At 46.9% G+C, this 21,147-nt stretch overlaps 1 protein-coding gene across 3 annotated transcripts in view; it reads left to right on the top strand.

Annotated features, from left to right (window-relative positions):
• The window catches only part of KDM4B (lysine demethylase 4B), a 72,365-nt gene extending 52,700 nt beyond the window's left edge, over positions 1–19,665 (top strand). For all 3 annotated transcript variants that reach the window (XM_068996869.1, XM_068996868.1, XM_068996867.1), the window contains 11 exons: positions 405–525; positions 3,295–3,473; positions 4,734–4,956; positions 7,769–7,845; positions 8,035–8,090; positions 8,565–8,673; positions 14,069–14,254; positions 14,753–14,917; positions 15,619–15,738; positions 16,627–16,719; positions 17,411–19,665. In XM_068996869.1, the coding sequence (XP_068852970.1) occupies positions 405–525; positions 3,295–3,473; positions 4,734–4,956; positions 7,769–7,845; positions 8,035–8,090; positions 8,565–8,673; positions 14,069–14,254; positions 14,753–14,917; positions 15,619–15,738; positions 16,627–16,719; positions 17,411–17,596 (1,515 nt within the window). In that variant the 3' untranslated portion in view covers positions 17,597–19,665. The remainder of the gene's footprint in view (positions 1–404; positions 526–3,294; positions 3,474–4,733; positions 4,957–7,768; positions 7,846–8,034; positions 8,091–8,564; positions 8,674–14,068; positions 14,255–14,752; positions 14,918–15,618; positions 15,739–16,626; positions 16,720–17,410) is intronic.
• Positions 19,666–21,147: the final 1,482 nt, after the last annotated feature.

Below are 21,147 nucleotides of genomic sequence, written 5' to 3'. Positions count from 1 at the left end.
TTCCATGGCCAGGCTGGATGGGAGCACAGCCTGGTCTAGGGGGTGGTTGGAACTGGGTCGGCTTTAGGGTCCCTTCCAACCCAAACCAGTCTGGGATTTCCACGGAGTTCCCAGCTGTGTATGTGTTTGAGCAGACTTTTCACAAGCTGATGGAACTGGCAGCTTGCAGATGTTCTGAGGCTGTCCTGACTTGAAGAAAACTCTGTAGTTTACCTAACTTCTTAAGAGTTAGTTTTGGCTTTTATCTGCTCCAGGAGTTGGCTTGGAAGGCTTTAGTGGTTCAGCCAAAAGTCAGAGAAAAGTTTGCTCTGTGAATCCAAGAACTCTTCTTGACAAGGGCTCTGCCTCTCTTGTCCTGTTCCCTTCTTTGGGGTGCCCATCCAGCTTGTTGTGCTTCCTTCCAGGCTGCTTCTGCCTTCTCCAAGATGAAGATGGAGATCAAGAAGAGCCGCCGGCACCCGCTGGGCAAACCCCCGACCCGCTCCCCGCTGTCCGTGGTCAAACAGGAGACCTCGAGTGACGAGGGTGAGTGAGCAGCACCAGGGATGTGGGGATGTCCCGTCTGACCCAAGGCATTGCTGAAGCCTTTGACAAAACTGGGTGGCCTGAAACTCTGTGTGTTACACTTAGCTGGTAGGAAATGCAGCGTGTTCCCGTTTTGATAACCCAGCTGGAAACAAAACTCCTCTGTGGGAGGTGTCACTTCTCACCTCCCACCCTTTTTTCACTCAAGAAAAATATTTTGCTGGCTGCAGAATGAGGCAGCATTTTGGGCAAAGGGAAAAAAGAGTTTGCAAAAAATAAAATCTTAAAGGCAAAGCTCTGTCTTGGATATTGCAGTGGGATGAGGTTTGTTCCCCTTGGAGGCAGTGGAGGTCAGGTCTGCTCTCATGTGTGTGGGGAAAGTCAATTCTAACCTTTTGGTTGGCTCCTAATTCATGTCAGTGTTGGGGTCCAACTTTTCTTGGCAGATGCAGAAATGAAAATTAAAATGTTTTTCAGTGTTTAACTGTACATCACGGATTCTTCTTTTCCCACATTCCAGTCCCTGTGAATGCCCTGGCAGTCTGGACCAAGGGAAAAGAAAAGATTCTTACCTTTCACTCTGTTTTGTGTGTAATTTCCCACTTCGGGGCCTTTCCCACGTTATGGATTACTCAGAATATGGACAAGCCCCCAGTAAGGAGCTTTTGTGTGCTGGGGCAGGGGCGTGGGTGTAGCTGGCAGTCCCTACTCACAGCTCCTCGTTCCAAAGGACAACATCTTTCCTGTTCACTTTCCTTCAGGAACATATCCGTAGATTTTAGAGCAGCCTCCTGCAGGAAGGGCTTCTCCTGTACACACAGAGCTCCCTTTCCTCACCAAGGAGGATGCATTTGATGCCTTCCAAGTGTGTAAGGTGGAGTGAAGCGCGGAGAGGCAGCTGAGACTTGTTATCTTGTTTTGGTGTGAGACCTTGGAACCAACTCTGTGCTGGGGGATACTCATTAGGCAGATTCTTCTCACTGCTTTGACTTGTTGGATGGTGTTTGGGGACTTGGCTGGTGGAGCAGGAGCAGCTCTTCTTTAAGCTGGCATTTCTTGGGGACTGATTTACAGCTCTGCTGGGCAAAATCTGATCAAACAGATTCTTCCCTCCCCACCAGGGAATAGAGGCAGCTCTCTGCACTCCAGGCTTTTTCAGGGAATGATGTGCAAGGATGATCTGCAGGCTGCAGGAGGAACAGTGAGCATGTAAATTAAGGGACGTGTTACACAAGGATTCAGCCCAGACAAATTGTTTGTCTCTTCCATTTGCTTGCAATGTGGGAGCCATCCTGAAAGCCGAGTGTCCCCCTGGATCCATCCTGGGAGGAGTGAAGGTGATAACATGCGACAGTCATTCCCTTTTTTCTCTCTCTCTGTCACTCTGGATTAGGCTGCTGGTTTCACTGATTTCACTGGTATTCTTAATCCTGGCCTGTCACCTGATGTGCCTCGACTGAAATTTGGAGAAACGTGGTTTTTGGTTCACGTCTCAAAAATAAACAAGATAAGACACGTTTTAGGAAATAGCCCTCATATGAAATGTGACAGAGCCACACAGCCAGCACTCATCACCTCAAAAAAGGGATTCATTAAACACAGTACAATTTCCACATTGTCTGACAAATATGTTATGGGCAACATTTAAAATCTGAGATGTAAACTCAGCCATTAATGTTTTACTCCAGGTTCCTTTTATCCTTTCAGGTAAGCCAAGAGTCAAAAAATCTTCAAAGGGAGGGAGAACTGGGGAGGAGACTTGGACTTGTAGAGCAGAACATAAACTGCTTATTTCCAGTAATTAACAGTGAAGCAGTGAACAATTTGGTTTAATGTGCTGAGCTCTGGGGATAATGTTCTTCCAAGATGTTTTTGAGTTCCCTGTTCTTTTGGAAACTTTGCAGATTGGTGATGCAGGGAGTGATTTACACTCAGCCTTGTGTGGAAAATTTCTTTAACACTTACAGTGACTCAAAACTCCTTCGTAAGGAAGGGTAAGAAACTTGGACCCCCAGACTGCCACAAATGGATTCTGCAGTGGTTTAATCGTGAAATGCCAAGGACCTTTTAAAGGTTTATAAAATAAAGAATTAGCAAACTAATTAGTGGGAGCAGTCCCTGGCAGAGCTCTGGCAGAGGGAAGGATGGTGGGGAATGCAAATGGGAGGTGTAGTGGCTGTACCAGAGCACTGAACCCAGGGTGTCTCCCAGCCAGGGTCTCTGTGTGCAGAGCAGGTCTGGGATGCGCCTTGGGAGGGCTGGGTCAGGCTGGGAGCTGGGAGCTGGGAGCTGGCCTGGCCACACCAGCACCAGCTGCATCCACAGCTTCCAGAGAATGCAGCTCCCTGATAGAGACAGAAAAGGCAGATTTTCTTGCACTGGCATCATGTGTTTTGAAGTTACTGAAGTTCAAATTAAATCTTCATTAAAAAGATGGTGGAGGTTCCCACAGCTGGAAAGGGGAGGGAGTTACAAAAGCAGTAAATCTCCATTCTCTCCTTCCTCATGGCCAGTTCTGTCAGGTCACTGCTGTCCCACTTGTGTGTCTATCCCCGAAAGGGAGATTCTATCCACTTAAGGAAGTATTTGGAGCACAGGCATATGAGACACCATGGAGGAATTGAATGTTTTTATTTATTGCACTTCTTGTGTTGTTGAGACCTGAGCTGTTTAACTCAGCCTTGCTCCTTTTGCCTCTTCTACCCGTAAACTCTTTTGCCTTTACTGACTGCCCATTGTGTTGGGATTTTTTTTTCCTTTTCATTCTAGAAACATTTCCATTTTCTGGAGAGGAAGATATGAGTGATCCAGAGGCTTTGAAATCTTTGCTTTCCTTCCAGTGGAAGAATAAAGCATTTAATTTCCCAGCTGAAAGGAAGTTCAATGCAGCTGCTGCCCTGAGTGAGCCATACTGTGCTGTCTGCACCCTCTTCTACCCCTATAACCAGGTAATTCCTCGTCACGGAGCCAGGGAATCATTAAGGTTGGAAAAGAACTCTAGGATCAAGTCCAGCTGTCAATCCCCCACCACCGTGTTTGCCACTAAGCCACGTCCCCCAGTCTGTATCCACGTGTTTTTTGGGATGGTGACTCTGCCAGTTCTCTGGGCAGCCTGTGCCATTGCCTGACCACACCTTCCCTGAAGAGATTTTCCCTAATATCTCTGACACTGCTCAGATGGATAAATCAGGATGCAGACATTTCTGATAGAGGCAAACCCATACAAATTTGTGCACCAAAGGAACGTGTTTGGATTTGGCAGTGATTGGAGCCTTTTTTGTTATCTTTCCTGGTTTCTCTGGCTTTCTCAGTGTTCATTTTGAAATCACACTTAAAGAGCTTTGCAAACACTGTTCCATGCAGAGAAAAGTCACACCAGGCTCCTGTTGCCTTATGGGCCTGAGTTGCTGAATTTATGCAAACAAGCCACAAAATAAAAATTTACTGAGTAAGCACATCCATCATCTTTTTTTGGAAACTACCAATATGCTTTGGGAGATGTTATGAGCAGAAAGGCAAAATTCATCAGATGAATTAGTTATTTGTGCAGTTGTGCATTGATTTGTTCTCACATAAAGCCAAATCTGGCTTTGTGTGCCCACCAGGAATTCGTGCCTTAGATACTTGTAGATGTGTTGGAAGCTTTTCCTGAGGAAAGCAGAACCCACCTCCCCCTTCAATAAAATCTCTTGATTTATTATACAAACTGAAAATAAAATATCTGTTCTGATTGCTGGCTGTTGTGAGGAAAACTGAGTGCAGCTGAGCTGGTTTTATCCATTGCTTTTAACTCTGTCTGCTGCCAGAAACCTTGAAATGTCCTTCAGGAGAAATTCTTGTAGGAAAGTAGGGAAGGATGCCAAAGGAATGGGGGAGGGAAAGTCTTGCTTTTAGTAATATTTTCCTTTTTATTTTGCCTTGGTGTTTTCAGCTGCAATTTAGGAATTTAGATTTTGCAGAAGAAAAACAGGAAAAGCTGCTCATTATTCTAATGCTTCTTTGAGCTTTCACAACAAATTACAGATCCCAGCTGACGCCTGAGGAAGAGGGGGAGAAGCAAGGCAGGGGTGGGAATTGGGATTTTAGGTTGCTTTTTGGCTGCCTGGTGTCAGGTGTTGGGTGACGTTTTTGCAAGGGGAATGCTCAGAGTGGAAAGTGAAAACCGTGGCCAGGAAGGGGTGGTTCCATTGATGGGGTTTCCTCTCAAGTCCTCACAGGTGGGTAAGGAAGCCGCCCCAGTCTCCACAGGGGAGCCGTCCTCCTTCGTGCACCTTTCCAAGTGTGGGCAGAAGACCAAGCCCCTGATCCCAGAGATGTGCTTTACCTCAAGTGGAGAAAACACCGAGCCCCTTCCTTCAAATTCCTACCTTGGAGAAGATGGAACCAGTCCCTTGATATCCTGTGCCAAATGCTGCCTGCAGGTTCATGCTAGTGAGTGATTTCCCCTTCCCCAAAGCCTTTGGGTCCTGAGAAACTCAGGAGTTTGTATATTGCTGTATTTGAATTCCTTCTTGGCAGGTTTGCATCCTGTCACTCCCACTTTTATCTTCCTCGGTACAAGTATGTCATGGAATCCCAGAAAGGTTTGGGTTGGAGGGACCTTAAAGCTCATCCAGTTCCCATCCCCTGCCATGGGCAGGGAACCTTTTTCTCAAAGCCATATCTGTGTATTCAAGTCCATCTTGGCAGTCACTGATCTTAAAAATACACAGCAATATTCTTTTTACTGCTTATTTTGTTGGCTGATTCTTCTCTGTCTCACAGAAAAGATTCTTTCTTTTGATACCTTTCATTTTTTGTAATAAGGCAGAACTCAAAGGCTTTATTGCACTCTTTTCTCTCACTTATTTCGTTCCAGTATTGGTCTGCTGGGGGAGGCTGTATTGTTCCTGCATGCAGCAGAGATTATGGAGTAGTTTGAGATATATTTTATTAGTGTCTGTGATAGTGTTTGTAGTAATGGCACTTGATTACAGAAGGGAACATATGTCTGTTTGCTTCCCTGATAGTTATGTCTAAAAGAAGATCTGATTAATCCTGGTGGAGTGTACCTTCAGTGGAGATTGTACAGCATCCAGTTAACATTTGTGACGAATTACTGTTCAGCTGTTTGATCTTGACAGATGGGGAATCTTATTTGACTTGCATCAGCTGGAATTACTTTTGTTGTTGCAATTTTAGAGTCTGCAGGTCCCTGTGCAGCTCAGCAGGGCTGGGGAACTGGAAGGCAACTTTTGTTTCTGTGCTGAATCCCTGATTATGGTCATTTCTGGCTAATAAGGCCATGGGATGCAGAGTGGGTGTGAGGAGAAAGATTTCATCCTCCCTTCACAGTTCAGGGATGCTGCATCTTGTCCATAGTCCAGTCTATCAGAATGGTTTCTGTGGCCAAATTCTGTTTAAGGACAGAGGGATGTGGGCAAGATGGTGTTAATCTGCAGGCTCAGATCTGAAATCCATCTTTTTTTTTTTAGAGAAACTCAGTTTTGTATTTTGGCTGTGCTCTCCCCTTGAGGATAGGACAGGACAGGTGTTAAATCTGATGGAGGCTCTAGTGGCTGGTTGTTTCCTTGTGCTCTGTGACATCCCTTTGACTTTGCTGCAGAGAATCCATTTGCCTTTATTGCAGGATTGCAGTGGTGAGGTGTATTTTGGCTGCCTGTAAAACCAGCTGGCAGCCTGTGTGTTCTTGGGAAGTGCCCTCTCAAACTGTGCCAGGTTCCAGCAGCCAAGCCCTACAGAGAGGGGAAGGTTTGTGAAGGTTTCTGGGCTTTTGAGGCACTGACAAAATCCATAAAAAGAGCATATTTTTCTTGGTCTGCTTGGATTATCCTTATGGGGCAACCTGGGGTTCAGTAAATGGCACTGTTCTGCCCTCGAAGAATCACAGAATCACTGAGGTTGGAAAAGACCTCTAAGATCATCAAGTCCAAACATCAGCCCAGCACCACCACCCTGCTCACCACTAACCATGTCCCCAGGTGCCACGTCCATGTATTTTTCGAACACTTCCAGGGTTGATGATTCCACCACTGCCCTGGGCAGGCTGTTCCAATGCTTTACAATCCTTTCCATGAAGAAAATTCTCCTGATTTTCAGTCTGAACCTCCCCTGGTGCAGCGTGAGGCCATGCTCAGGGTCTGGTTCTCCCTCAGCTCAGTTTTGGACTGAACACCCCTGTCCCTGTTCTAGGCCTGGGTGGAATCTGCTTCCCTGATTTGCCATATGATGAAAAGAGACCTCAGATGTGGAGAGCAGCTGCAGATCCATAGTATTGACTTTTTTTGACATGCTGTTTATCTGGTTAAGTGGATGATATTTATAAATCAGGCTGTGGTGGCAATCCCAGTGCATTCTGAATGTCTTCTTTTAAGTTTGATTCAGTAATTTGAGATTGTTGTTCCCAGCTGAAATTTTCTGTTCAGTTTGTTAGGATAGGTGAAGGCTGGATGGGATTTTGTTAGGAAGGATAGAGGCTGGATGGAATGAGCTGTGTGTTAGTTGAGATGCTTATCTTTAATTTTCCACTCGCTTTACAAGCTTGCAGGAATCACATAGATCTACTTTTCCAAAACTATTTCTGTGTGTTTTCCCCATTGTTTTCAGTGACAAACCTCAGTGCCTTTTATAGAATTGTAAGGACTTTTTTGTTCTTATTTCCTTGTCTTTATAATGGGCATAATACCGCTTTACTATTTTGGTGTTGCTGTAGGAGGATTTGGTGCTTGCATGTTACAGTAATTGATGCTCTGTAAAATGAGATGTTTTTAACACTTCCTATAACCATAAATTAAATACTGTTTACCATGTGGAATGCAGGTATTTAATTTCCTTGCAGTATTATTAGACTTCTCCTTCCTTGTGACACCACACAGCAAAGATAACTGCTTCAACCTTGCCAAAATTCAGTGCCCTTACCTGTTTTGATGTGTGAGTGCACTCCAGCAATGGTGGCATCACCTTGGAGCCCAGTTTCTGCCTAAAGAAACAAAGTCTTGTTATTGTAGTCCTTAGAAAAGTGAAAAATAAATGTGAGGCTTACCTTTTGTGGGGTTTTGGTTTGTTTGTTTTTAGACCTGCTGGTCCCAAATTCTGTGCCCCCTTACGACTTTTATCCAAGCCTGTTGAATACAGTTCCTCAAATACACTCAAAGATGCTTCTGAACTGAAAAGTCAGCAAGTCAGTACTAAGAAATGTTGGCAGACCTCTGCTATAACAAGGCTGTGACTCTGTTTCTTCCAGGCTGTTACGGGATACGCCCAGACCTGGTGAACGAGAGCTGGTCGTGCTCGCGGTGCTCAGCCGGCGCGTGGGCAGCGGTAAGGGCTGGAGACAGCTCAGATCCCACTGGATACTGCTGGGATCACTCAGCTGCTTCCACAGAGATGAGTGGTGGGAGGGTTCAGGCTGCCTTTGACATCCCAGGTGGGGTGCAGTCATTTTCTGGGGAGGATAAACAGCCTGGCAGAGCTTTCGGGTCCTGTTCTGAAGGAGTTGTGTTCCCGCAGGAATGTTGCCTGTGCAATCTCAGGGGAGGAGCTCTCCAGATGACCACCGATGGCCGGTGAGTGCTGGCTTTGAGTGTATTTTCCTTCCATACTGCACCTAATCTCCTTATCTTGTGAATTTGGTCTTAATGATCAGTGTAGCAGCAAGTTTTGGGGTTTTGGAGGGAACTGCTCCTTGCTGACTTGGCAGGATGAGCCTGAGTGTCTGTGCTGCCCTCCACTGCACCAGGCTGCTCGACAGCAGAGCTTCTGAACTCTTGCTGAATGTGGTTGTTTCTCAGGGAAAAGTCTTCTCAGAGAATGTTTAGTATCGTGCAAAATCGAGTGCAAAAGAAGGTTGATCTCTGTTGTTCCAGAGACATTTACCTCGTGCCACCCTGATTAACAGTCAGTTGGGAACGTTGCCAAGGCTGCCAACCCCTGCAAATGTGCCTCGATGCTGAGGGAGGCAGGGAAATGTTAACTGCCCTCCTGAGCATTTCATTCAAATAATGGCAGGCCCTGATCTGTGTCTTCACTTTGCTCCCCAGGTGGGTCCATGTAATCTGTGCTATTGCTGTCCCCGAGGCGCGTTTCCTCAATGTCATAGAGCGTCATCCTGTGGACATCAGCGCCATCCCGGAGCAGAGGTGGAAACTGGTGGGTGTCTTTAACCTGGGGAGAATGTTTGGGAACACGAGCCAAAGGGTAAAGCTGTTACTGGACAGAAAAGCATTGTATGGGTTGGTAAAGAGATTAAAGGTGATCTCGCTCTCACTTCCAAACAAGAGCTCTGGGAAGCTGCATCGTTTGTGTCTGCTGAGCACTGCCAGTGCTTTGACACACAAACAGCTCTGATTTCCAGAACTGCCTTTACTCTCTGGGAGTGTGCTGTAGCCTGGGCAGAGCCTGGGACTCCTTCCCACCTGCAGTCACATGTAAACTGCCTGAAAGCTTCGTTTACTCCAAGCACGGCACAGTGGGAGTGCCAAGGTACATGGTGATAGAGAGAAGCTCATACATTGCTGACTTGTTCATCTCTAATTCATCTTTCTTCACAGCATTTCTCTTTTTCTATCAAGAAATCTCTTGTAGAAATGAATAAACATTTCTGTGACCCTGACTGCAAGGCAAGACTGCAAGGATTTTAATACAAGCTCAGCTCCACGTTGTTATTTAGCTGTGTGGCCTCATCCGAGGGATTAGTAATGGACGATTCATTAGCTCAGAGCAATTTATCTTAATGTTAGTTAATGCTCCATCACTATAGTGTGTTATTGCAAAATAAATTGTGCTTTGGCTGCTTTTTTTGGTACAGAAGTCAGCTGGGTGACACAGTGTGGGATGGGGAAGGTGCTGGAGCAGTGATAGATGGGTTAGCGCTGATGGATTCGTTAACAGAGCTGCTACTTAGTGCAGGGAGCCTGGGTGAGAGATTAGGAAGAACCTATCCCTGCTTCCAGAGTTATTTCTCCGTGGTGCAAATGGGTTTTGTACACAAATGTGAATGTAAAAAGCATTCATTATTCAGCAGGAGTGATGGGGCAGCGTGATGCCAGGGTGATAAATCTTGCAGCGGTGGCTCTTTATGGATCAGCTGACACTTCCAACGTGCATCCTCTTCATTACCAGCACTTGTAACGCTGAACTTAAAATCCTTTTACACAAGATTCACTTGTATTGCTTAATGGAGCCTCACAAGGAAACATGACTTAATTCTTTAACCCTTCCTTGGCTGCCTGGCAGTCCTGCAGAGCCAGGGCAGTATCAGTGTGTGTCAGACTCTGCTGCTTTGTTCTGCTCCAAAGTGTAGCTGTGTCATCCAGAGCCTCTGCATGGACCCACTGTACCCATTTCTCCTTCATTCCTCAATTAAAACTGCAAAGTTTCATAGAATCACAGGATATCCTGAGTTGGAAGGGACCCCAAAGACTGTGAGTCCAATTCCCGGCCCTGCACAAACACCCCAACAATCCCACCCTGAGAGCATTGTCCAAATGCTCCTGGAGCTCTGGAAGGAAATTTTGTTAGATTTCTTCTGTTGTATTCCATTTGCACCTCGTGTTTTCTTCCTGTCTCAGGGAATGTGAGATTTTTGTATGAAGTGCCTTGACTTACACAGTCCGGTGTTGGAATTTACAGGCACATATTCCTTATGCTGCTGTTAGCCAGAGCCTGGCTTGTAGCTCAAATGTCAAAGCCTGGCTTTAAGCCCTTCACTTGGAAAGTTTTAGAGTTATGAATTAGGTAAGGATTAAACAATTAATTTGGATGGCAGAATCCAGAGGCAGTGGTGCTCCCAGCAGCAGCTGTGGTGTGGGGTGTGAGGTACAAAGGGAGTTAAAATTGGATAAGATTGTGTGGAGAGACTCATGAGCCATCATGGGGAGTTTTAGGATTCTTCAAAGGACTTTGCAGGTAATTCCTGGAGCACGTGAGGAGTCAGTGGAGGGGGGCTGGGGGGGTGTCTGTGCTTTGCAGTTTAGCAGCTGCGTTTAGGAAGATAAACTGAGGGTGACTAAAAGGTGATGGCATTGGAGCTCCTGACTTTGGCAATGATGGACTTGGTGCAGTACTTGATAAAACTGGGGAGATGACCTTTGTTGCTAAAAAAGATGGAAAAGGAGAGAAGGAATGATGTGAAGGGTGAGGACAGTTGATGTGAATGGATGAGGGTAGTGGAGGAGAGAGGGGGTAGGGGTTACCCATGATTATTTTTTGATTTTTTAGTATGTTTGTATTATTTTAAGTTTCTGTGATGAGGGCTGAGGTACCAAGGAGTTGCAGTGATCTGGTGAAAGGTGTATCCTGTTCTCTAAGCATGTGCCAGATCTCCCTGTGTAAGCACAGACTTTTCAGTCCATTTGTGGGTATGGCACCATTTTCAGGAATGCAGTTTCCTGCTCCTGAATTGATGGCACATTACAGGCCTGTGCACGTAAATTATTTATGACGTGGAAATTTGGAATAATTAGCTGTCATTCCTCAGTGGAGTAAATGAATTGCAGTGTTCATCATGCAGGAGACAGCCCATTTCTTACTCTCAGCTGTGACCTGACTCTGGTGCGCATTTATTCCAAAGATTTCTCTCCTGTGCTTTAGACTCTTTTCCCTCCCACAGAAAATGCCTTTAAATCTCCATGTGCTGCTTTCCCACAGCACTTGGCTCTGGTGTTTCTGTCCATCCCATCTCCCACACTTCCAGATCTGCATTTTCATACAATCCCAGACTGGTTTGGGTTGGGAGGGGCCTTGAATCCCATCCAGTGCCACCCCTGCCATGGGCAGGGACACCTCCCACTGCCCCAGGCTGCTCCCAGCCCCAATGTCCATCCTGGCCTTGGGCACTGCCAGGGATCCAGGGGCAGCCACAGCTGCTCTGGGCACCCTGTGCCAGGGCCTGCCCACCCTCACAGCCAGGAATTGTCACTTCCTCCATCTCCATCACTCCTTACACTTCAGGCTCACTGTCACTCACATTTATCTTTTGATCAGATTTGCTCTGAATATCCCGTTGGTGCAGCTCTTGTGCCTGTCACAGAGAGTCTGTGTGGGCACAGGGTGGCACTGGGTGTGTGCTATTCCTGGCTTGGCAGAGCCCTGTTTGCATCAGGAAGGGCAGATTCCTGCCCTGGGGGGGTTAATGCTCCCTGAGGCTCCTGGGTGTCAGCAGCTGTCCCTGCTGCTGGGACAAGGGGATATCGACAGGTTAATAATGGGATCTGTGCTATTGACTCCCCTCAGTCCTGCTGTGCACTTTCCTGGTGCTTATCTGCCTCTGGAACATGGTTTGCAGAGTGATAAAGGCTCAGCTTATTAAAGGCTAAACCCACGTTCTGGCAGCACTCAGGCTCTGGCTTTGAATTTCCTGGCTTTTGTTCGTTTGTGTAAAAAGGCCAAATTAATCTTTGGTGTAAACAAACTGCCTTCAGTTAATTCATAGGAAGGAATGGGACTTATGTCATGTGAATGTGGGGCACAGCCCAGGCAGGGAGGGGGGTGTTGCACAGGAATAAGGAAGAACAAATCTTTTCTTTGTCATCTTTTGCTTTCAAGGAAGAGCAGTGCTCCTGGAGAAGGAATCCCAGAATGGTTTGGGTTGGATGGGACCTTGAAGGTTTTGGGGTTCCACCGCATGCCATGGTCAGGGGCAGCTTCTGTTCATTTTAACCAGTGAAAGGCACATTTGTCTCGTGTGTGTGATATTAATTTTGCCCTGATTTGCCTTGTCCCAGCCTCAGGTAAGGTAAAGAAGCTGCCCCTGGATCCCTGGAAGTGTCCAAGGCCAGGTTGGATGGGGCTTGGAGTACCCTGGGACAGTGGAAGGTGTCCCTGCCCATGGCAGGGGGTGAATGGGGTGAGTTTTAAGGTCCTTCCAGCCCGCACCGTTCTGGGATTTGCTGATCAGTGACAGATTCCTTAGACTAGAAATGTTAAAAACTGAGTGGTGTTTCCAAATGGATCCCTGGAAACATCATGCAAGCATCCATTCCTTAGATTGGGATTCCCAAAAATCTTCTTTTTTGTATTTCTGACGGGCTGGAAACAAGAACTGGTGCTGTAATAGGGAGTGAGGAACTCTATCTTGTTCCCACTACAGCTCCTGCTCACTGTCAGTGTCATCAGGCTTAGGATTTTTAGCTCTGAGAAAATGCAATTTCTTTTTAAAGCAGTCACATGTCTAACACTGATTTACCTAATAACTGGCTCTGCTTTGCAGAAAATGAGTATGAAAATGTCTCCAAGATTTCAGACCTTTTCCCCCCTGTAATTCTGGTGTTTTGGTACAATGTTTTTATTTCTTTTGTTTGCAAAACTGACTGAATTATCTACAGTGGCTCATCTGACATGGATGCCAATAAAATATTTATGGTTGATATGCTTATGCATCTAAAATAAACCCACAGTATTTTTGTTCCATTATATGATTTTATATTCTATGAGATCTAATCGATACAATGTCCCATTAAATAGAACAGAGCAAATTGCTGCCCAGTTACTGTGTTCTTTTCTTTCAAAAAAATGGAAATGTTGTTTTCCAGCACTGCATCTGAGGATCCAGCTGCTGTTGGAATTAGTGTAACGTAGATGCACTGCTATATCTGAGGGGGATGAGGGCGCAGGTGCAGCAGTTCTCTGGTACCACTGGTGGGTGTTTGCCTGGTTCCAGTTCCCTCAGCCCTCCAGTGAGCCCAGTCCAAACTGGAGTCCAGTCTGTCCCTGCCCAGCGTGGCTCTGCAGGGCTGAGTGACTGGTGATGCCTTTTCCTGGTCTTAAAATCAAGAGTCACACACGGTTAGAAGGGGAAAAGGGATTTTACCTTGGTATTTATTTTAAGGATCTTTAGGTATACACATCCAGGTCATATGCATCGAAATGCACCCTGCTGAGTCTATGTATGTCTCTCTCTCTCTCTTTGCCTCTGTTCCCCCCTCCCCAACATCGGGTATAACATTATAGGTTTTACTAATTAGCAGATCTATCAAAGATTCCCCAATGAGAGGCTCAAGTGAGCCCCCCTCCCCAAGGAGCCTTCCCCTGGATGGTTCTATCTCGGTTTACAGAATGTGTTCTGGAGAGGACCTTGGGCTCTGGGGCACACTGATCCCTGGCTATGAAGCTTCTAAAATGTTGAGTCTCTTAGCTTAACAAACAAGTCCAAGAATGTAGGCAAAAAGCACTGAGAATACAGAAGTTGTAAAAAGGTATAACAGGGGTATAAAAGAAAAGGCAAAAATCTTCATGGCATCACTGGGAGGTGCTGGCACGGCCACGGGAATGGTGAGGTGGGGAAGGACAGTATCTGCTGGAGTTTCTTGCCTTGCAGAGATCCCAAGTGAGTGCACACAGACACTCCTGGCCGTGTGGGCCCGAGCCCTTGGCAGAGAACGTCACTTCTGGCTGTGCCTTCTGGGCCTGGGTGCTGCAGCCACGGGCTCTGCGCCGTGCCAGGTGCGGTGCCGCGTCCCGTGGGCGGCGGTGTCTCTGCACGACCCCAGGCTCTGCTCCTTCCTTCCCAGAGGTGTGTCTGAACCCCAGCTCTGTTCCCTTGCAGAGGTGTGTGTACTGCCGGAAGCGGATGAAGAAGGTGTCGGGGGCCTGCATCCAGTGCTCCTACGAGCACTGCTCCACGTCCTTCCACGTGACGTGCGCGCACGCGGCCGGGGTGCCCATGGAGCCCGACGACTGGCCCTACGTCGTGTCCATCACCTGCTTCAAGCACAAAGCAGCAAACCAGAACGTAGGCTCGGGGCTGGGCCTGGGCTTCTGTGCTGGGGCGTGGGATTGGGGATTTTTTGGGGGTTTTGTTGCATCAGTTTGTTTCTGGGGTTTATTAAAATAGTTTCTCCCTGCCTGTGTTGGCTCAAAAAGATTATGTGCTTTTAATGTAGAATGATTGTCCAGGAAGCCATTCTTGGGGATGGCTTTAATCTGCAAGAGACCTGGTTTAGATGGGATATTGGGAAGGAATTCCTCCCTGTGAAGGGGGTAAAACACTGGCACAGGGTGCCCAGAGCAGCTGTGGCTGCCCCTGGATCCCTGGCAGTGTCCAAGGCCAGGTTGGACACTGGGGTTTGGAGCAACCTGGGACAGTGGGAGGTGTCCTTGCCCACGGCAGGGGTGGCACTGGATGGGATTTAAGATGCTTCCCACCCAGACCATTCCATGATTCCATGGGATTTTTGACACAGCTTTTCCGGGTGTGGCTTGCAGCTGATCCCTGCTGTGTCCCGCACAGGTCCCGTTCCGGAGGGAGGTGGCCCTGGGGCAGACAGTGATCACCAAGAACAGGAACGGGCTCTACTATCGCTGCAGGGTCATCGGCACCACCACCCAGACCTTCTACGAAGTGAACTTTGACGATGGCTCCTACAGTGACAACGTTTACCCCGAGAGCATCATTGTAAGGCAGCTCTGGGGCCGCTCCCGCGTCACCGAGTACAAACTGTTATCTGTGCCTGGGGGTGGAACAGCGAAGCAAAACTTTAACTTTTTCATTTTAATTTTTAAGTTGCTGCTTGCCTAGAAAATCTCACACTGCTCTTCATGACAGGTCTTGTTTCTGACATTATCTCATTTATTTTTTGGTTGCTTTACAAAGATGTGATCTTGCTGAATGCAGATGACTTCACAGAAAGCAGTGTTTGTTCTAGGTTTCATCCTATTTGTTTTGTGGTTGAATAATCTTATTTTTCAACTGACAAGTGTGATTCATGGGGGAAGCAGATTGTCCGTAAGCACTTCTGGTTCAAAACAGGGAATTCACTTAATAGAGGGAATGTCTAGAAGGGCTGATTTGTCAGCTCATGCATTGCCTTCCTGATTGTGCCACTGATTCACTGTGCTGCCCTGCTTGTTTTTGAGATACAGGAGATGTGATGTTTTGGGATTTGTAATGAGAAATGTCCATGAACTGGGTGCCGTCAGCAGAAGGAGCTGCCAGTGTTGATTCTGGTCTCTCAGGCTGGTTTTGTTTGAGATGCCCGCAATTAATCACAAGTGCAGAAACTTATAGCTCATTATAATGTTCTGTGATTTTAGCACACCTCTGGCTCCTGAGCTCTGGTGGAGTTGTGTCTCTGACCCCTCTCTCTCTGTCCTCAGAGCAGGGACTGCATCCAGATGGGGCCCCCTCTGGAGGGGGAGCTGGTGCAGCTGCAGTGGACAGATGGGATCATCTACAAGGCCAAGTTTATTGCAGCCCAGATCAGTCAGATTTACCAGGTGAGTGTGGCAGAGGGATCCCAGCTCCGGGGTGGGAGAGCTGAGCCTGCACCAGGGATGGGCTGCCGGAGCTGGGCAGTGCAGGAAGAGGATTTGGGAGCACAGATGATTTATTCCTTCTGAGTTTGTCCAGCCTGAACTTGACACCCCTATTAAACTGCGCTCGGTGTCCTTCTGCTTTATCCAGAAAAGTGTATTAAAGTATTGAGCAAAGGAAATAAGAATCCCTTAAAAACTTTTAATAGTTTTAACATTTTGCTGTGCACGTTTCCATGAATAAACATCCCTGGAATGTCTGATGCATAATTCATGATATAATCAGTGCTTAGCAAAAAGGGTTTCATGGGAGGAGTTTTTTGTACCTGGCTGACTATTTCTGCTGGTTGAAATACAAATGTACTTTAGTAGCTGGAGTTGTTTCCTTGTGACCTGTGAAAATGCTTTGTTTAAGATGAAAGAAATTCTTATTACCATGTTGGCCTGAATGCAGGGCTGCTTTTGTTGTAAGTGAAAAGCTGCTTTTTTCAGGATGTGAATCAAAAATCAGTAGAAATGTGAAGTGCTGTGCCTGGGAGGGGGGAGCAGAGGTGCTGGGCCAGCTGGAGCACGGATATTTTGGGATCCATGGAGCACTGAATGAATCCACTTGGATAAGACAGAGGTGCCTGACCAGCACTGAAAGCAGCACTTTTTGAGTTCAGCATCCTCACCAGAGCTTGGGAGTGCTCATTCCACAGCAACCCTGGAGACGTGCAGTGCCAGGGGCTGCATCTGTGGGAGCTGGCCCCTGATGCTTCCTGGGTGTTCCCTGGAGGGCCCAGGTGTGGCACAGGCTGGGAATGGGCTGTTGAAATGCTGTCTCTGATTTCACCTTCTGCCTCCCTGCAGGTCGAGTTTGAAGATGGTTCTCAGCTAATGGTAAAGCGTGGGGATATTTATACCTTGGAGGAAGAGCTCCCCAAGAGAGTCAAGTCTCGCCTGGTGCGTACCGAAATAGCAAACAATAAACCAGCTGCAGCTTGCAGAACCCCTTCCCATTTTCTTCATGTATTTTTTTAGACATTAGGTGAATGCAGCCTCCAACTTCTGTGGCTGTAAAACTGCTTGTCATTCCCAAAATACACGGAGTAGAAGAAATCCTGGCCATGACTGCTTGAGAGGCACAGAAATGATTTTCCCTTGCACGTGTTCAGCTCAGAGTTTTATTTTCTCTGGTTAAGATTATGTTCAGATCATTTTGCACCATATGAATTCAGTTATATGGAGTCATCCTGTCCAAATGTGAGCTGAGCTGGACTGCAGCTCAGTGGTTTCTGGAGAACTGATTATCACCGTGGGACCAAACTCCTTTTTCTCACCAAACTGGAGATTTAGAGTGTAGCTCTTACCTATAAATCTCTTAATCTACAAGATCAGGCAGTCTTTAAGTGCATACAGTGGAATTACTGAGCCTAGAAAAGATGAGGGATTTATTTCATAGCTTTTTTTGGTTCCAGACTTGCTGGGTGTTTTCAGACCTGGTGCTTTACCCTTTCAAACCATTTCATTTAACCCAGTGATGGGACTGGAGAATGCCCAGGTTGTTCCTGGCTGCCCTGGTGTGAGGCACGACCCGTGGGTCTGTCCCTGTTCTCCTGCTGTGCCTCTAATGGTTGTTTTGTGTCTCCTGCAGTCCCTCAGCACTGGGGCCCCTCAGGAAGATGTATTTTCGGGAGATGAAGTGAGAGCAGCCAAGCGTCCCCGGCTGGGGAATCCAAGAAATCCTGAAGAATATGGACAAACCCCCGATTACTTGGCCTTTATGGAGAGCCTGTTGCAGACACAGTACCAGCCTGGGACTCCGAGCAACATGTTTTAACCAGGATTCATTCAAAATATTCAATTAACCCTTTTTGAGTTCGTGGAAAAATAAATACAAAACTGTGGAATGGAAGACCAGCCCTGTGCAATAGTCTGCTGTGAATTTCTTTCATCTCTTGGTTTGGACTGCAGGAAATCCCTGTCTGGCTGCTACCTCGACCTTGCCAGGAGTTGCTGACCAAGAGCTGGGGAGCTTGGAAACCCTTCAGCTTTTCACACGGAGACTTTGGAAGAGTTTCTACAGATGGAGCTTTGTGACTGGTTCTTTTTTTATGAGGAAAGGGTTAAAATTTAATGAAATGACTTTTTCAAATCTGTCAAACTTTTGTCTTTCAAGGTGCTATTACATTGACTACTGAAGCAGCCTTTGGAATCGTGTTTTCTGTACATAGACGTCACCTTTGTGAAGTTTTCTATGAATGAGCATTATTAAAAAAAAAAAAGCAAGCAAAAATAGGAAAATGAAAGTTTCCACAAAACATTTTTCTAGATTATGGCTTTAAAACAAAATAAATGAAATCCTCCCCCATCGCCCCCAAACGAATCAGGACTGATGTTACAGTGGGGAGAGGGAGAGCAAGAGCAGATGTCCTGGAATGTTCTGGGTTCTTCTTTTGTAAAGAAACACTATCTTTGTAAGCTGGGGAAGGTGGGGGAAGAAATGTTCACAGCTGGGATGTTTCTTACCATTCGCTCTCTGAAAGCCCTGAGAGGGATGTTGGCATCGCTGCCAGGTCACCAGGGAGGGACTTAGGAAGAAATGGCCAGGTTTGGGTCATTCCTGTCATCTTCCTTCCCCATCTTTGCCATCACAGTTGCTTTCTAGTTCAAGATCAGCATGGCTTTGAGTTCCAATGTGCCACCCTTGTTTGGCAGGTGTTCTGTTGCTGCTTGTGTTAGTTCCTTACGAGCCGCCCCCGTCCCGCTGCGGTGAAAGCTCTGAGGGGCTGCCCCGGCTCCCTGGCAGCACTTCTCCCTTAGGAACCTTTCTCTTTTCTTTGTATTTTTATTTTTTCTTTTTCTTTTTTTTTTTTTTTTGAGTTGTGCTCCTTACAGTGTGAGAATCATTCCATGACAGAAGCTTGGGAGGTGTTTGTATGTTTTTCTTTTATCCTATTAAAGAAGAAATTCCCCAAACATCTGATTGTCGTGACATCCTTTCCTTAAGTAAAGACTGAGCCTTTGAGTTACTCCTGGGGAAGAGGAGTGCGAGCCTTGCCTTTGATTGGACTCAGCTCACTGAGGATTGAAGGAGCACTGAAGGCAAACCCAAACCCTGAAGCACTGAGTGGGCAGCTCCCACCTGGACGCTTGGAAATCAGCTCCGGCCGAAGAGCTGATGTGGAGCAGTGCTTGGGAAGGAGCCTGATCCAAACCCTGCCGAAGTCACTGGAAAGTCTTCCACTCTCTGGAGGACCTCAATCAGTTCAGAGGGAGAGAACAAGGCAGTGCTGGTCCCGAGCTGCAAAGGGGCCGTGGCAGAGCTGGGGAGGTTCTGGTGAAGGGGGGAGAGGGCATCCAGACCCTCCCCTCCCTCCGCGCCCCGGCCGGGCCAGCAGAGCAACCTGGAATGCTGCACTGCAATCTTTTCCACTTAATTCCCTGAAATTACTGGATGGAAAGAGACAATATTCTTGTTTTCATTATTATTTTTTAAGCCCCTTTGCAAGGTGGTTCTTGTTCTGGGGAGAGGCTTTTAAGCAACGCTCTGGCTGGATCTTTAAGGGAATAAGTGGGAAGGATTTGTGGGCTAGCAGATGGTAGATTAGCATCTTAAGAGACTCCATGGGTATTAAACTGTCCTAGTGAAAGAGTGGAGATAGAATAAAGCAATTTAATTTTTTTTTACTTTGGTTTTGTTCTCCCTTGAGGATTGGAGTTCCCGTCCTTTCTCCTGCCTCTGCTACGGGTCCTTTCTGTGTGTGTGGCTGCGCGTGCGCGGTTGTAAGACCTTGGAAACAAGGTTCTGGTTTTTGGATTTTTTTTTTTTTTCTGAGTTTTTGACATTTTCAGTAGATGTCTCCACGAATAAAACCAAACTGAGACTAATAAAAGTTTAAAAAATTGGCAAGGTTCTCCTGAGCCTCGGTTGTTCCTCCTACAGAGCTGTCTCCTGTCGGTTGAAATGTGATTAAATAGAAAACTTGCTGTATAAAAGACTAAGAATGTTGCCAGGCCACGAGAGAAATATTTAAAACAATTGAAAGAGAAATTTAACCAGCAGAGGATTTTTTTTTTGGAGGTGGGAGGGAAGGGTGGGATGGGATGAGTGGTTGTGAGCGACGGGGAATTTCCTCTGCATGTTCGAGTCCTGCAATAGCACCGTTGCTGTATCCATATGTAGTACCTTTCCCAAATACTATTTATATTGTAAAAACAGAAGTGTGTTTCCTCACCCCATATTCAGATGCTGAGTTATGTTGAAACATGAACCTGGAACTGTTGAATGCCCTTCCTTGGTGCAAGGGTTTTCTCTCTTTTTGTTGATTTTTAAATCCCTCTTTTTGGTTTAGGAATGACTTGTGCAGATTCGGGATAGTGGCCATATTGATGGCCTCTGGGCATCATACTATTGACAAGGAAATAGGAAATGCACATTCCTACCCCTTCCTCCAGTGAAATATATTTGTGTCTGATTATGTGCTATAAAAATAATGATTTTTTTCTTTCTCCCCCTAGATTAAGGCTGTGATGTATTTTTTGCCTATTTTTTTTCTCTGCCTCTAGGCTCAAAATGAATTAAAGGCTGTTGAGCATTTCAGAATGACACTTTTTGGGGGGTTGAAGTCTCTTCATTTCTAAGTTTAAGGTCTTGTGCAGCAGGAGGTTGTTGAACCTCCTCGAACAGCATCTTCCTGAAACTTCATTTAAACACCTTAAATTTCCCATCCTGAGCTTTTTGACAAATTCCTCTCCAGTTATAGCAGGATGAGGCTGGTGCTGCGGGTTATATGAAAGAAAAGAAATCTCCAACTTCCAGTCTTTTGCAGCTTATTCGTTTTCCTTGACATGATCTGAGGAATCGTCCAGTGCTGGGAGGAGCTCTCGGAACTCGCACCCACACGAAGCTCACCTCTGAGGTCAAGGTCTGCTGTGTTGCTGCAGTGATGTGATTTTAAAGATGTCTCAAGCAGCAGCGCCTGCCAGGACCTGCCCGTGGTCAGAGGGATCAGCCCCTCCGCGGCTGCCCCACATTCCCACATTGCCCCATTTCCAGGCAGCCCCGGAGCCCCGCGGGTGGGGTGGGGGCACAGGAGATTCTGCTGGGCCGGGGGAGCCTCGGGGAGGCGATGGGAACGCCGGGCCGTGCTCCCTGAGCCCCGGGACACAGCTCCTCACCCTCCTCCTCCTCCCACCTCTCCGCCTTCCCGACCCCCGGAGCAGGGCATTCGTGGTACCCCCGGTACCCTGCGCGGCTGAGCTGCAGCTGCACCAAAGCGCGTTCCAGTTTCCTCCTGTGGCTTTTCCACGCTCTCCGTTGGTGCCAGCTCCATCCTCTGCAGATGCTGTCTGCACAGATGTTCAGGGGTGGTGCTGCTGTGCAGCTCC

This window comes from Aphelocoma coerulescens, chromosome 28 (assembly GCF_041296385.1).
Source record: "Aphelocoma coerulescens isolate FSJ_1873_10779 chromosome 28, UR_Acoe_1.0, whole genome shotgun sequence".
Lineage (NCBI taxonomy): Eukaryota > Metazoa > Chordata > Aves > Passeriformes > Corvidae > Aphelocoma > Aphelocoma coerulescens.
Note: the sequence above shows the minus strand (reverse complement) of the source record. Positions and strands in the feature narration are given on the sequence as shown.